General features: G+C 42.1%; 1 protein-coding gene across 1 annotated transcript in view; it reads left to right on the top strand.

The window, feature by feature from the left end:
- Positions 1-13,999, top strand: part of LOC115112062 (leucine zipper protein 2-like) — a 194,568-nt gene extending 180,569 nt beyond the window's left edge. The window contains exons 11-12 of the mRNA XM_029638774.2: positions 5,955-6,029; positions 13,122-13,999. Of these exons, the coding sequence (XP_029494634.2) occupies positions 5,955-6,029; positions 13,122-13,226 (180 nt within the window). The 3' untranslated portion in view covers positions 13,227-13,999. The remainder of the gene's footprint in view (positions 1-5,954; positions 6,030-13,121) is intronic.
- The last annotated feature ends 3,626 nt before the right edge of the window (positions 14,000-17,625 follow it).

Genomic DNA, 17,625 nt, shown 5'->3' with positions numbered 1-17,625 from the left:
AATGGATTAAAAACAAATCCCTAATCAATCTGCACACAATACCCCATCATGACAAAACAAAAACATGTTATTAAAAGTAATAATCTGAAATATCATATTTACATAAGTATTCAGACCATTGACTCAGTACTTTGTTGAAGCACCTTTGGCAGTGATTACAGTCTTCTTGGGTAGGACGCTACAAGCTTGGCACAACTGTATTTGGGGAGTTTCTGCCATTCTTCTCTGCAGATCCTCTCAAGCTCTGTCAGGTTGGATGGGGAGCAATGCTGCACAGCTATTTTCAGGTCTCTCCAGAAATGTTAGATTGGGTTCAAGTCTGGGCTCTGGCTGGGCCACTCAAGGACATTCAGAGACTTGTCCCGAAGCCACTCCTGTGTTGTCTTGGCTGTATGCTAAGGGTTGCTGTCCTGTTGGAATGTCAACCTTCGCCCCAGTCTGAGGTCCTGAGCGCTCTCATCAAGGATCTCTCTGTACTTTCTCCCGTTCATCTTTCTCTCGATTCTGACTGGTCTGCCAGTCCCTGCCGCTGAAAAACATCCCCACAGCATGGTGCTGCCAACACCATGCTTCACCGTAGGGATGGTGCCAGGTTTCCTCCTAGCGTGACGCTTGCATTCAGGCCAAAGAGTTCAATCTTGGTTTCATCAGAACAGAAAATCTTGCTTTCTCATGGTCTGAGAGTCTTTAGGTGCCTTTTGGCAAACTCCAAGCGGGCTGTGATGTGCCTTTTACTGAGGAGTGGCTTCCGTCTGGCCACTCTAGTATAAAGACCTGATTGGTGGAGTGCTGCAGAGATGGTTGTCCTTCTGGAAGATTCTCCCATCTCCATAAAGGAACTCTGGAGCTCCTTCAGAGTGACCATCTGGTTCTTGGTCACCTCCCTGACCAAGGCCCTTCTCCACCAATTGCTCAGTTTGTCCGGGTGGCCAGCTCTAGAAAGAGTCTTGGTGGTTCCAAACTTTGTCCATTTAAGAATGATGGAGGCCACAGTTGATTATGAGATGGGTCTGTTACTTGAACTCTGAAGCATTTATTTGGGCTGCAATTTCTGAGGCTGGTAACTCTACTGAACTTATCTTATGCAGCAGAGGTAACTCTGGGTATTCCTTTCCTGTGGCGGCCCTCATGAGAGCCAGTTTCTTTATAGCACATGATGGTTTTTCCGACTGCACTTGAAGAAACATTTAAAGTTATTGAAATTATCCGGATTGACTAACCTTCATGTCATAAAGTAATGATTGACTCGTTTCTCTTTGCTTATTTTAGCTGTTCTTGCCATAATATGGACTGGTCTGTTAAAAAATAGGGATATCTTCTGTATACCACCCCTACCTTGTCACAACACAACTAATTGGCTCAAATGCATTAAGAAAGAAATTCCACAAATTAACTTTTAACAAGGCACACCTAAGAAATTTTAATTTCTTCCAGGTGACAACTACCTCATGAAGCTGGATGAGTGAATACCAAGAGTGTGCAAAGCTGTCATCAAGGCAAAGGGTGTCTACTTTGAAGAATCTCAAATATAAAATATATTTTAATTTGATTCCATATATGTTAATTCATAGTTTTGATGTCTTCACTATTATTCTACAACGTAGAAAATAGTAAAAAATAAAGAAAAACCCTGGAATGAGTAGGTCTGTCCAAACATTTGGCTGGTACTGTATATTTAAAAAAAGATATGTTTTCCTTTATTATTTTATCTTAACCTTACCACCCCTCCCCTAATTGGAGTAAACTAATAGACAACAACACTTAGGCTTCTACTTCCATCTTATACATACTATATACATTTTACACAATGTATTTTTCAATAGTTATATTTTCTTTGTTTTTAATCCCGTCCTTCAGCTACCCTCAACCCCTCCCTCTACGGTATCTCTAAAGATGATCCAGTTAGATTTTTATTTGCCATATATTTTGAACTGCGCTGCATCACAAAAGTTCTGAACCGATATACATTTTACAGACACAAGCTTTAGCAATGTTGCCAGTTATCCATCCATAGGATATTGATAGAGCATTTGTCATTTTAGGGAACTATCTTGTTAACAAATGTGTGATGAACATTAATTAACATATTTGATGATGTGATTAGAAAGAAGGAAGAGTATTATCTGTATGTAATAATAAATGTCTGTACTTTTCTATTGAAATTGAAATGATCTGTACATTCTGAACCCAGATTGACATTTCAGAGTCATAAGGTTGTACTGTATCTGCAAATGCACCCCCCTAAAGCGAGAGCTGCATGTAGCCACGTGCGCACATTTGTGTCACAACCGGATGTGACCAGGAGTCACATAGGGCGGTGCACAATTGACACCGGCGTTGTCTGGGTTAGGAGAGGGTTTGGCCATGGGGGGCTTTACTTGTCTCATTGCGCTCTAGTGACACCTTGTGGCGGGCCGGGTGCTTGCAGGCTGACTACGTTCGTCAATTGTTTCCTCCGACACATTGGTGAAGCTAGCTTCCGGGTAAAGCGGGCGGGTGTTATGAAGTGTGGTTTGGTGGGTCATGTTTCGGAGGATGCATGACTCGACCTTTGCCTCTCCCGAGCCCGTTGGGGTGTTGCAGCGATGAGACAAGATCGAAATTGGGAAGAGTAAAAAAATAAAAGGGTGCAGTGTTGTATTTTGAGACAAGCTTGAATAAGCTAAGTAGCCAATTGGCAGAGGGTAGCTTAATTTGTCTAATTCTCTAGAGTAATGAAATGAGAATAATAATTAATTTAATATTGTTAAGTGCATCTATCAACACAACAAAATGTTCAGTCACCTCATTGTGGATTAACAGGTTAATGTCAAGCCCTGCATGTTTGTTTCAAAAGTCTCATGGAACACCACACATTGGCTGTAAGGCTGATCTTTCATAACATAAAATGTTATGTGATGCATTTTCTCCATAGTTATTTATGGTAGGCCACTCTGGTAGGCCTACATTATGATCAAATTGCCAGAGTAGCCTACTTGGCCGCTGTTAAAACAGTAAATTAAAGCAGGTACAGCGTCAGTGTTCACAATAAAGTCGAGCCGGAAGTTGCACAGAACTTTCACAAGGTTCAACTTTGCACTCTGCAGACCTGAAATTTGCTCAGTGACAGAAAACATTGGTCCCAATTCTAGAAGGTGCCATTTTGACATTTGGTAGTGCATCAACAGTTTTCCTCTTGTTATGTCAGTCACTGTCAGTGACTGACATAACAATTAGCCCATGTCAACTAACATTTTATAGATTGCTAGGTAAATTAATCTAGCCAGGTATCTAAACCATGTAGTAATCATGGCCAAATTACTGACTGGGCATGCTAGGCATGCATACTCAGATATGTGTAGCATATTAACATGGCATAAGTCATGGCAAAATGGGTAGAATTGCAGGAAATTTGCTTTAAAACTGTAACATTCTATCTTCATCCCATGGCAAATGTGTAAAACTGCATTAAATCTGCTTAAAACTGCAATGTTTTCTCTCCACCCCATTGCAAAATGTGTAGAATTTCAGCAATTTTGCTCTAAAATTGCAACGTTTTCTCTCCGCCCATGGCTAAAATATGTAAAATTCCATTAAATGTATTTTAAAACAACTAAATATTCTCTCTGGCCCATGTAACAATGTGTAGAATTGCAGAAAATGTGCACTAAAACTACAACATTATCTCTACGTCCCATGGTAAAATGTGAATAATTGCAGGACATTAACATTAAAACTGCATTTTTTTTCTCCACCACCAAGAGGTAGGCCATTAGCATGTTTCTCCTGCAAGGTCAGGAGGCCCCCAACCAAATCTCGCTTATGGCCCCCAAAATGATAGAGGCCTGGCTAAATGTTGCTGAAACATTTGTGTTTGTAAACTGAGGAGTGACTCTTAGGAAATGTACAGTTGAAGTCGGAAGTTTACATACACCTTGGCCAAATACATTTAAACTCATTTTTTTTTTTACAATTCCTGACATTTAATCCTTGAACAATTCCCTGTCTTAGGTCAGTTAGGATCACCACTTTATTTTAAGAATGTTTAAATTATTTAACTTGGGTCAAACATTTCAGGTAGCCTTCCACAAGCTTCCCACAATAAGTTGGGTGAATTTTGGCCCATTCGTCCTGACAGAACTAGTGTAACTGAGTCAGGTTTGTAAGCCTCGTTGCTCGCACACACTTTTACAGTTCCACAAATGTTCTATATGATTGAGGTCAGGGCTTTGTGATGGCCACTCCAATACCTTGACTTTGTTGTCCTTAAGCCATTTTGCCACAACTTTGGAGGTATGCTTGGGGTCATTGTCCATTTGGAAAACCATTTGCGACCAAGCTTTAACTTCCTGTCTGATGTCTTGAGATGTTGCTTCAATATATCCACGTCATTTTCCTCCCTCATGATGCCATATATTTTGTGAAGTGCACCAGTCCCTTCTGCAGCAAAGGACCCCCACAACATGATGCTGCCACCCCCGTGCTTCACGGTTGGGATTGTGTTCTTCCCCTTTTTCCTCCAAACATAACGATGGTCATTATGGCCAAACAGTTCTATTTTTGTTTCATCAAAAAGTACGATCTTTATGGTTTGCAACTGCACATCGGGATAGTCTGGATTTTTTATGGCGGTTTTGGAGCAGTGGCTTCTTCCTTGTTGAGCGGTCTTTCAGGTTATGTTGATATAGGACTAATTTTACTGTGGATACAGATACTTTTGTACCTCTTTCCTCCAGTATCTTCACAAGGTCCTTTGCAGTTGTTCTGGGATTGATTTGCACTTTTCGCACCAAAGTACGTTCATCTCTAGGAGACAGAACACGTCTCCTTCCTGAGCGGTATGACGGCTGCATGGTCCCATGGTGTTTACACTTGCATACTATTTTTTGTACTGATGTACGTGGTACCTTCAGGCGTTTGGAAATTGCTCCCAAGGATGAACTAGACTTGTGGAGGTCTACATTTTTATTTCTGAAGTCTTGGGTGATTTCTTTTGATTTTCTCATGATGTCAAGCAAAGAGGCACTGAGTTTGAAGGTAGCACTTGAAATACATCCACAGGCACACCTCCAATTGACTCAGATGATGTCAATTAGCCTATCAGAAGCTTCTAAAGCCATGACATCATTTTCTGGAATTTTCCAAGCTGTTTAAAGGCACAGTCAACTTAGTGTATGTAAACTTCTGGAATTGGGATACACTGAATTATAAGTGACATAATATGTCTGTAAACAATTATTGGAAAATGTTCTTGTGTCATGCACAAAGTAGATGTCCTAAACGGCTTGCCAAAACTATAGTTTGTTAACAAGAAATTTGTGGAGTGGTTGAAAAACAAGTTTTAATGACTCCAACCTAAGTGTATGTAAACTTCCGTCTTCAACTGTAACTGCCACTAAGCTATATGAATTCTGTGGTAGCTGTCCACGAACGCAAAGACGATGTGGCAGTCACAACAAAATGAAATACTATTTGCCAGGACCCACACTGGAGGGTAGAAACAGAGATTGAGGTGTATGTCTTTATATTATCTGTGGTAGTTGAGCCAAAGTACAGCACTGTAGGTGTAACAAGTCAAGTAGATCTGTTCAAAGGGAAATGTTGGAATCTACTTTCATCCAACAATGAAAGGATACAAGTTGTGAGAGACCTGGATCCCACCTCTGTATATTGAAGTTTTGTCTTTGAAATGATCACGCTGGCTCTAATGCTGTCCTTGTATGCCTTTTACGCATGAATGCATGGACACGCACAGTGAAAATTGTTTTAATCTATAGCAAAATAGTTATTTTCATCTCATGCATTTTCATTAGACCAGCTTGTTTGTTCAGGCCTTATGAAGTTAGGATGAAAATGATCTGTTTAGCTAACTCTGGCACATTTACATAGATGTACACTGACATTTTAATTCATGTGCACTGTCCCAGTCACATAAATAAATACATTGAAGTTTGTGTTTCTTTGTCTCACAACAGATTGGCGGGGATTGCTTCCAAAACCAGACGGAGACAGAATCCTCTCCCGACAGTAAAAAGCTGCTTGAACAGCAGGTTAGCGTTTAAATGTTTATGTACATAATATAATACCCATTCTACAAGGTGCCTCTTGCATTTCTCCCCATGTGAATTTTCTCATTTCTCTTGTGATAATGGCACTGTGTGGGATATTATGGTGAAATTAATACATTGCATGTACATACATATTGTTACAGCAAATGCCACCACAATCTACTGAACCTTGATATTGATTGCATTGCACCCTGCCAAACTAATCCGCAGCCTGGCTCGCTCAATCATAAGGAAGCAGTGTCAACCCTGTTTGGATGTGGCAGATGGTATAGCGACACAGATCCCATTGCAATGTAGTGTAACACTGTGTAACTGAGCTGCTGCCATGCATTTTAAGTGGGATTTCTCCATCTCTGTCATGCTTAAATAGGATCTGCTACCATCGATTCTGTAACCGTTTTCAGGGGAAATGGCTATACCTATACCTTACCTACAGTATGATCTCTGTTAAACCACCCACATTCAAACTAGTGTTTATTCTTAACCTCATTCTTAACCTTATGCGTCTTTTACCAAGGTCCCTGGTAAAAGAGATTATGTTACAATAGAGACTAACCTGGGACGAGAAAAGGTTAAATAGAATGAACGTGACAATATTATTAGGTCACAGGCAAGCTTTGGAAAAGCGAAGGCCCAGTGCTTTCTCCCTCCTGTGGTCATTGTCAGATTGACTAATAAAAATGGAGAGGTGCTCACAAAGGGGCTGATCCCTCACTGATAGGGCCATGATGTAGCGAGCCACCCAGAACATGTGATACTAAACAGCCTGACTGAGGGAGACGAAAGAGACCTTAAGTCAACCTAAATTCCACTGCCATATTGGGTAGTCACCATTCAAAAAGACTGAGAATAACAACCATTTTGTATTTTTTTCTTAAATGTATATTTCTTTCGGGGTGTGTTTTGCTTGATAGACTGATTTTAGTTTGTTCGTCACTAAAGCTGACAGGATAAATGTAGCCTAAAGATGTAGGATCTTAATTTGGCTGAGATGGCTGAGATGGCGCTGCAGTGGATAGCTGCCGTCTTATGAGCTCCTGACTAATTCTGCTATTTTATGTGTTTTTTATTGCTGATCTTAAATTTCTTTGCCATAATGTCCTATGACTGAAGACAGCTTCTGGAAACAGAACAGCAGTCACTAACCTGCTCGAATTCAATAAGTCAGCAGCCCTGGACGTTATGTTTACCCCGGACCAGGCCCTGATCATCCAGGTCTTGAAAAGAGGAAGTGGAGGCGAAAGAGAGGTAAGCGAGGTGGCATCATAATTAAACTACCTCAGCGAGCATCTAGACTGCCATGCCCTCCGTTTTGTTGGCCAATGTACAATCACTAGTGACCAAACTGGAAGAGCTCCATTCAAGACTATCCTATCCTATGTTTCTCAGAGTCGTGTCTGAACAAGGACACATCCAGAGGCCGCGCTTCTCATGGCCGGTGATTTTAATGCAGGGAAACTGAAATCCGTCTTACCTAGTTTTTTACCAGCATGTCACCTGTGCAACTAGAGGCAACAAAACTTGAAATCACCTTTACTACACACACAGAAACGCACTAAAGGCCCTCCCTTTGGCAAATCTGATGATAAAGCTATCCTCCTGATTCCTGCTTACCAGCAAAAACTGTAACCGGAAGTACCAGTGGCACACTCAATACGGAAGTGGTCCGTTGAAGAGGATGCTAAGCTACAGGACTGTTTTGCACACACAAACTTGAATATTTTCCTGTCACGTTCTGACCGTAGTTTCTTTTTATGTCTTTGTGTTAGGTTGGTCAGGGCGTGACTTGGGGTGGGTAGTCTATGTTCTTTTTTCTATGTTATATTTCTATGTCTTGGCCTGGTATGGTTCTCAATCAGGGACAACTATCTATCGTTGTCTCTGATTGAGAACCATACTTAGGTACCCTATTCCCCCACCTATTTTGTGGGAAGTTAACTTTGTCTTTGTTCAGGGCACATAGCCCAAAGCTTCACGGTTTGGTTTTTTGTTCTTCGTTTTGTCGGCGTCATTTTTGAATAAACAAAAAATGTACGCTTACCATGCTGCACCTTGGTCCAGTCCTTCAGTCAGCCGTAACAGAACTTTCCACCACCAACGGACCAAGCAGCATGGTAAGGTGGACTCCTGGACATGGGAGGACGTTCTGGATGGCAAGGGAGTCTACACATGGGAGGAGATCCTGGCGGGAAGGGATCGCCTTCCATGGGAACAGGTGGAGGCAGCTAGGACAGCAGAGGAAGCCGGAGAAAGGAACCAGCGGTATGTGGGAACACGGCTGGCAAGGAAGCCCGAGAGGCAGCCCCAAAAACATTTGGGGGGAGGCACACGGGGAGTGTGGCAGAGTCAGGAAGCAGACCTGAGCCAACTCCCCGTGCTTACTGTGATGAATATGGGACTCGTCAGGCCCCATGCTATGGGGTGATGCGCACGGTACCGAGGCTGAGTATTCACAGGCCGGTATGCTCGGTGACAGCGTCCCGCATTTGCCGGGGGGAAGCTGGCATCCAGCCGGAACGGGTGGGGCCTGCTCTGCGCTCGAGACCGCCAGTGCGCCTCCACGGCCCAGTTTATCCTGTGCCTCCTCCCTGCACTCGCCCTGAGGTGCTGGCACCACGCACCAGGCCTACAGTGCGCCTCGGCAGGCCAGAGCCGCCCGTCTGTCCTGAGCTGACAGAGCCGCCCGTCTGTCCTGAGCTGCCAGAGCCGCCGTCTGTCCTGAGCTGCCAGAGCCGCCCGTCTGTCAGGCACTGCCAGAGCCGTCCGTCAGTCAGGAGCTGCCAGAGCCGCCCGTCAGTCAGGAGCTGCCAGAGCCGCCCGTCAGTCAGGAGCTGCCAGAGCCGCCCGTCAGTCAGGAGCTGCCAGAGCCGCCCGTCAGTCAGGAGCTGCAAGAGCTGCCCGTCAGTCAGGAGCCGCCCTTCACTCCGGTGCTGCCGGAATTGTCCTTCGCTCCGGCGCCGCCGGAGTCTCCCGCCTGTCCGGTGCTGCCGGAATCTCCCGTCCATTCGGGGCCCGCTGCAGGGGTCCCCAGTCCGAGGTCGGCGGTGAGGGTCGCCCACTTAAGTGGGCCAAGACTATGGTGGAGTGGGGTCCTCGTTCTGCACCAGAGCCGCCACCGCAGACAGAAGCCCACCGAGACCCTCCCCCATAGATTCAGGTTTTGCGGCCGGAGTCCGCACCTTTTGGGGGGGGGGTGGTACTGTCACGTTCTGACCTTAGTTTATTTTTATGTCTTTGTGTTAGGTTGGTCAGGGCGTGAGTTGGGGTGGGTAGTCTATGTTCTTTTTTCTATGTTATATTTCTGTCTTGGCCTGGTATGGTTCTCAATCAGGGACAGCTGTCTATCGTTGTCTCTGATTGAGAACCATACTTAGGTACCCTTTTCCCCCACCTGTTTTGTGGGAAGTTAACTTTGTCTTTGTTCAGGGCACATAGCCCAAAGCTTCACGGTTTGGTATTTGTTCTTCTTTTTTTCTGCGTCATTTTTGAATAAAGAGAAAATGTACACTTACCATGCTGCACCTTGGTCCAGTCATTCAGCCAGCCGTGACAGTTCCGGGATTCATCCGATAACATTGAGGAGTTTACCACATCAGTCACCGGCTTCATTAATAAGTGCATCGACGAATTCGTCCCCACAGTGACCATACGCACAAATCCAACCAAAAGCCATGGATTACAGGCAACATCCGCACTGAGCTAAAGGCTAGAGCTGCCACTTTCAAGGAGCGGGACACTAATCAGGACACTTATAAGAAATCCTGCTACAATCTCCGACGAGCCATCAAACAGGCAAATTGTCAATAAAGGACTAAGATCTAATTCTACTACGTCGAATCTGATGCTCATCGGATGTGGCAGGGCTTGCAAACTACCACAGATTACAAAAAGAAACCCAGCCATGAGCTGCCCAGTGACTGGAGCATACCAGATGAGCAAAATGCCTTCTATGCTTGCTTTGAGGTAAGCAACACTGAACCATGCATGAGAGCAACAGCAGTTCCAGATGACTCTCTGATCTCGCTCACCATAGCCAATGTGTGTTAAACAGGTTAACAATCACCAAGGCTGCGGGACCAGACAGATTACCAGGACACGTACTCTGAGCATACACTGACCAGCTGGCAGGTGTCTTCACTGACATTTTCAACATCTCCCTGACCGGTTCTGTAATACCTACAGTACATGTTTCAAGCAGAACACCATAGTCCAGGTGCCCAAGAATGCTAAGGTAACCCGTAGCACTCACATATGTAGTCATGAAATGCTTTGAAAGGCTGGACATAGCTCACGTCAACACCATCAGCCCACTCCAATTCGCATACCGCCCCAACAAATCCACAGATGACGCAATCTTTATTGCACTCCACACTGCCCTCTCCAACCTTAACAAGAGGAAAATGTATGTGAGAATGCTGTTCATTGACTACAGCACAGCGTTCAACACCATAGTGCCCTCTAAGCTCATCACTAAGCTCAGGACCCTGGGACTGAATACTGACAGGCCACACCTCAGGTGTAGTGTAGGCAACAACACATCCGCAATGCTGATCCTTAACACGGGGGCCCATCAGGGGTGCTGATGGCATGACGTTGGTAGGCCTGATCATCAACAACAATGAGACCACCTATAGAGAGGAGGTCAGAGGCCTGGCAGTGTGGTCAGCAAGACAAAGGAACTGATCGTGGACTACAGGAAATGGAGGTCCAAGCACGCCCCCCCCATCTACAACGGCAAGGATGTAGTGGAGCGGGTTTAGAGCTTCAAGTTCCTCGGTGTCCACATCACTAAAGAATTAACATGGTCCACACACACCAACACAGTCGTAAAGAAGGCATGTAAATGCCTCTTCCCCCACAGGAGGCTGAAAAGATTTGTCATCGGCCTTCAGATCCTCAAAAGGTTCACCATTAAGAGAATCTTGACTGGCTGTATCACGGATTGGTATGGCAGCTGCTTGGCATCCGACCGCAAGGTGTTATAGAAGGTAGCGCGTACGGCCCAGTACATCACTGGGGCCGAGCTTCCTGCCATCCAGGACCTCTATACCAGGCAGTGTCAGAGGAAAGCCCTAAAAATGGTCAAAGACTCCAGCCACCCAAGTCAGACTGTTCTCTCTGCTACCGCACAGCAAGCGGTACCGAATCGCCAAGTCTGGAACCATCAGGACCCTGAACAGTTTCTACCCCCAAGCCATGAGACTCCTAAATAGTCAACCAAATAGCTACACAGACTACCCATATCTACATTGACCCTCTTTGCACTAACTCTTTAGACTCATCGCATACAGTACGCTGCTGCTACTGTTTATTATCTATCCTGTTGCCTAGTCATTTTACACCTACCTATATGGACCTATCTACCTCAATTACTTTGTACCCCTGTACATCGACTCGGTTCTGGTACCCTGTGTATATAGCTAAGTTATCTTTACTCCTTATTTATTCTTTGTGTTATTATTTTCATAGATTTTTCTCTCGCATTGTTGGGAAGGGCCCTTAAGTAAACATTTCACTGTTAGTCTACACCTGTTGTTTACAAAGCATGTGACAAATATCATTTTATTTGATTTAATTTTAGCCAGTTTGCTACAGCAGGAAAATAATCCTGCAGCAACAGGAAATGTGAATTATTGTGTGGATTAAAAGGAATGGACATTTTTGTAGTGGTTGATGCATGTTTCGTAAGGGAAAATCAAGCCTGAAATTTCAAATAGTAAATTACAAAGTTCAGAACCCTTTTAAAACCTCAAATACACTGCAACAGGGTGATCAAATTAAGATCCTACATCTGTACAGGTATCTGTTGATTGTTTGTATCAGCTTTACTTCAGGCAATGAAAGGCTTGGCCACTGACAGAGAGTGTGATTTTTTATTTTAACCTTTAACTAGTATCTGTTGTTTGTTTGTATTGGCTTTACTTCAGGCAATGAAAGGCTAGGTCACTGACAGTGTGATATTTAACCTTTTAACCATTATTTAACTAGGCAAGTCAGTTAAGAATAAATTATTTTTACAATGAGAGCCTAGGAACAGTTGGTTAACTGCCTTGTTCAGGGGCAGAACGACAAATTTTTACCTTGTCTGCTCGGGCATTCGATATAGCAACCTTTCGGTTACTGGCCCAACGCCATGCAGAACTCAGCAAGCCTCAAGGCATCCAGCAATGTGACATTGGTTAACACTAAACAGATGCTAGCTGACTTTATTTCATCCCAAGTCATCATCTCATCTTTATAGAGCTGCTGCCTATGCGGTCTGACAAAATCAAAATGTTATTAGTTCCCAAAGTAAATAAGGAATACTTAGATCATGTATTTACAGGTACAGATACCTCGCAAAGGAACTGCTCTCTATCCCTCTACATCATGCATTCTTCTCTCTGTCTCCGTGCCCACACAGACCGGGCAAGTAGGAGCGAAATAGAAAATGGTCATTGCAGTTAATTACCACATTTTCTACGCTAAAACTATGTTGAATATTGGCCTGTTGGAAACTACAACCCCCTACTACATTGCACACTTTGGGCTTGATCTAATTAATCTCTAGAGAAACTGCGCATTCAGCTCAGAAAAAAACACATAATGAAATGGAATTCAAATAATTGAACTGATGTTGGTCAATTCGTTTTTTTTTTTTAAATACATTTTGGTTAATGCTCAGCTCTAGTCATTATATCAATATTTGCGAATTAAAGAGTTTCCACCACCATTTCTCACATAATTAATTGAAACGACGCAAAAAGATCCCACCATGTCAAACTAACAAATGATTGGTCGGCATTTATAAAATTGTATCCTGTTTCTATCACAGCTGTCATGATTTTTTTATATGGTTTGACTTTACTTGCATAAAAACTGTGGATGGAAACGTAGTTATAAATTACACAATAATTTACTTACAGCAGCTTTTCATCTTCAAGTTTTCAAAAAAAATTATTGATTGCAGTATTTGTTAAGTAATACTGCTGTCATTAAACCTGTATTGTTTCTGCACAGTAGCCCGTTGTTTCACTGTTACTCTGCCACTGTTGTTAATGAGCTATACATTCTTGTCTTTTGTATTGTCAACAGCAAAGGACCGCAGCGCAGATTGGAAAATCTAATGCAAACCCTTCCGATGACAGGGAGGATGTAGAGGGAGGCAGCAAAAACACAAAACTACACAAAAACAACTGAATGGATGGGATATCAATGGAGATGCATAAAATCTGGAGATCTTTTTTTCAGAGCACATACTTGTGCGCGCACACACACACACACACACACACACACACACACACACACACACACACACACACACACACACACACACACACACACACACACACACACACACACAGTTTGCAGACGAGACACAGGAATTGTTGGATGAAAACAAACTTCTCAACCGTGAAATTTTTAACTTTCTCGATTGAAAACCTGCATAATAAAATGGCATGCATTCTAGACTTCTTTTAAAGGTAGCAATGGCACTGGTAACTTGTTTTATGATTGTTCATTGTTTTTTTTTCCAGAGCGAGGACACTACTTTCTACAGTAAATGTGTGTTATTTCTAAATAAATCCCTTTGCACTGGTAAGGTCATGATATTCTGGTATATAAGTACTCCCATTATCAAAAACTGCTGTAACACCAAACTTACAAATATGGTTTGTCAGTCATTGTAGCAAGGTTAATTTACTCTCTCCTCCATATTTTGAACTATATAGGCTCTCAAGTTGGCTGGCCAACTTCTTTCAACATTTAATATTTCAGAGCTCTTTCTGCCTTTAACATGCTAGAGGTGAAGAGCCAAAGACTCACAATGAGTCGTCTCCCTGAGAATGTGCCATGCACTGAGTAGTTACTCCTAGCTACATTTATTTGTGTTACCTTTCTGTGTTCTTTCAATAAACTGTGATTTTCAGTAAATGTGTGAAGATTAAATGGATATTTGTGGAGAAAATGAATCGACTGGTCTATTTTTAACCTATATTAGGAAGAAGAACTATTTACAAAATGTTATTATGCCACATAAGTAAAAATGTATCACACCCTTGTAAGTACAATGTAATTGCAGTGCAGGTAGCCTGAAGTGTAAGGGGAGAATCAAGCAATATAATTCAGTTCGCTAGCCAATCTATTATGTGTACAAATTACATGTGGTAATTACATAAAATTCAACTAGCCATCACAGTAGCTACTATATCATGTTTTTTAGGCCAAGGGTATTTATAATGTTATGGCATAAGGTCAATGAAATGTAAAATAGGACCTGAAGAAAATACTGCAACTGATACTTTTTTGTGTTTTGTGTGAGGTTCATACAAACAAAAAACCTTAGCCATTAAAGCAAATACTTACTCTTTTGTTGCTGAACATCAAATAAACGCCATTTATTCACGTTTTGTTCATTCCACCATTGACAATTGCATACTAATTCAATATGGAAGAAATCTCAGAGGACAGAAAATAATTCTTCCAGACTTTATAAAGGAGCTGAGTTAAAAAGAAAAGTCAAGTATTTAATCAGTCTTGGGGTGATTTATTTGTATTTTTTAGCAAGGCTGTTTGGCTGGTTAATATAACCGGAATGTAATGATTCATAAAAATATTGCTTATAATATGCTAATACCTCTACCATTATAGGGCTACCATCATCGCCTTTTTTAGCATATCCATGACCAATGACATTAGCGACAACATGCGCCAGATACCCTATTTTCCTTTCTCAAATTAATACAAACAAGACAGAAAGGAATCTAGAGCTGTTAATCATTATGGACCCATTTAAATATACTTTTGGGGGGCTAATTTAAAAAAAAAAGTGAACAGATTGTGGGGAGTCTCTTGTTGACATGATACAACAGCAGTCACAGTCTGTTATGAATGTATGTGTGTCACTTTAAAGGAAGTAGAATGATACACAACAAATGTGTTACGAATGTCAAAAGGTGTGTAATTTTAAATGATAGCAATGCTTAGCTTTTTTTTATATTACACACCTTTATAAAGCAACCTATATATTTCAATATCGGTGTCATGAACCACTGTGTAATTTAGGGGTGGGTCCCGAAGACATTTTAAATCGGCTTACTGCTGATGAGGACTGTCAATTGAAGATGATGAGGACTGTCAAAGGTAATAAAGAAAATATATGAATCCTTCAAATGGCAATGACATTAACAATTATGATACAGAAGTATGTATGTGTTACAGGCTTTGCTTTTTTTTTCTTGATTTTGAGGTTGGTTCTCTTTGGGTGTGGCGCGCGCACTAATTGGAATTATCCTCTTTGGTCAGGATATGGTTCACCTGTCATCTCATTAGTCAGGTGTTTCATATGTGCTGGCCCAGCTGATATTTAAGACCTGCTGGGCCAGTGCATAAATTGGCAAAAGATGTTGGGAGAGCAATCACTTCACGTTGGATCTTCCACTTTAGGTTATTGAACAAAGCCTTTGCTTCTGTGTTTTCTCCTGCTTGGGTTTGTTTCACGTTTATTTTTACTCCCTAACCCAGGGTTTCCCAAACTCGGATTTGCCCTAGCACTACACAGCTGATTCAAATAATCAATGCTTGATGATTAGTTATTTGAATCAGCTGTGTAGTGCTAGTGCAGAAAAACTAAACGTGCACCCAGGGAGGGCCCCAGGACACCCAGGGAGGGCCCCCTGCCCTAACCTGTGGATCTTTTAAGACCCAACTGGAGTTGCTTTGCCAGCACTCAGTAGACCCCCCCCCCCCCCCCCATGGATGCCTTTCAGAACCCCCTGTTTCATTTTGGTTATCAGTAACTTTTTGGTTAGTTCGTAACAGTATGTATGTAAGTAAGTATATAGTTAGTTAGTTGCAAGTAATTGTGGTACTGGACACAGTAGGCCTACTGTATCACATGGATATCTTTTTTTAATATTTGTTTTTTTAATCACTTCCCTGTGACATTTGGTACAGTCAGCAGGATCTGAGGGTGTCCGAGGAGGAAAATATGGGAAGACAGGTGTCATGTGTCTTTTTGGCCCTCTAATCCTTCTTTGTGGCAAGTTATAGCATATTCTACTGGTCTAGTGGAGAGCTTTCCAACAAAGCAACAAGGTCCTTTCCCAATGATTTGACTGGACAAGGATGGATTCCATAAGTGCTTAGGGCAAAGGCAGTGCTGGTGTAACTATGTAGCTTCTAAGGAAACAATAGTTGCAACCCATACGTCATGCATTGAGATACTAAACAAAAGTAGCACATTCAAATTGGACTTTTGTGTCGCCCAATACCTATGCACTAACGTGGTAGTTACATAAGATTGTTACATACTGTACCATAGTACATGTTGTTCCTGTTTCCAGCATCCACAATAACAGTGATTTTCAAAAAAGCTCACCATTCAGATTGAACATTGAGTGATCTAATGCCCCGTTCTGGTTCTAACATATTTTGTCCTGATTTTGTCCACATTCTGATTGTGACCACATTTTCAGACAGGTGTAGACAATTAAAAGACCCTTTGTGGTCTGATTGTGATCAGGTCTTGACCACCCCCGGAGGAAGTCAGGCACGCATTGTGTCTTTTACAAGTGTAGACAGATCTGGACAGTGAAACCTTTCAAAATCATCTTTATTCCACCTGCTTAAATCTTTGACAGGTGGCACCGTTGCCTTATGGCATCAATATGTGTCTTCAAATAAATAAATAATATTATTTTGAAAGAATAGATGTCAAATCATTTGCATACAGGGAGGGAACAGGAAATGTGGTCACAATACAGACCCAGTGGACGGATATGAGCCACGTGTCGACATATTTCTTAAACTGTGGGTACAATCAGAATGAGGGCAAGATCAGAACAATGGACATATAAACAAGGCTTAGCATTTAGAAGGTTGCTTAGACACAATTGTAAAACAAATAAAACGCTTTTCATGCATAGGAAATAATAAATGAAATGTAATGCAAATGTTCATACAAAGTGTAACTAAACAAACTGCAAACAGGTATGACTGTTGTGTGCGCTATGTGCTAATTACACCATAAAAACTTTTGCAATTAAATACATTTGTATTAAGGAGGCTTTACGGTGCCACTTCAAGATAAGAGTCCCCACAATGTGTGGCAGTATTCAGGGCACTTCTAGCTGACAGACAGCCAACTGTAAAAATGACAAACACTGTTAAAGAATCTTTCGACCAATTGTGAAGTTTTCAAGAGCCTTTACACAATATAAAATTGAAGGGATGCCCGCATTAGATATTGAAGGCCAGAGGTATTATCCATGTGAATAGCATTTGGTACACTAGACACACAACCTAATTAAACACTCACATTAATTACACAGCTTCCCCCGGCTTCTTTTCTTGTACTTCAGCTGACAGTGATACTCAAACTAGGCATGCATAAGCAATTGCAAAATCTTTAAACAGAGTGTGCAGGAGAGTGTGTTGAGATTGCCCACTTCATCCACTATTTATCCACAGTTTTTTAAAGCTAAGCTTAATGCACTGAGAGGGCAAGTGATTCAATTGGGGGATAGTTAGGTGGGTGTACCATACAATCACTATCAACTCCCACTTGTTCACATTAACAGCAGTTCAAATTGTATGT

The sequence above is a fragment of the Oncorhynchus nerka genome, linkage group LG27, assembly GCF_034236695.1.
Source record: "Oncorhynchus nerka isolate Pitt River linkage group LG27, Oner_Uvic_2.0, whole genome shotgun sequence".
In the NCBI taxonomy this organism is placed as follows: Eukaryota; Metazoa; Chordata; class Actinopteri; order Salmoniformes; family Salmonidae; genus Oncorhynchus; species Oncorhynchus nerka.
This window is presented reverse-complemented; position numbering and strand designations above follow the sequence as displayed.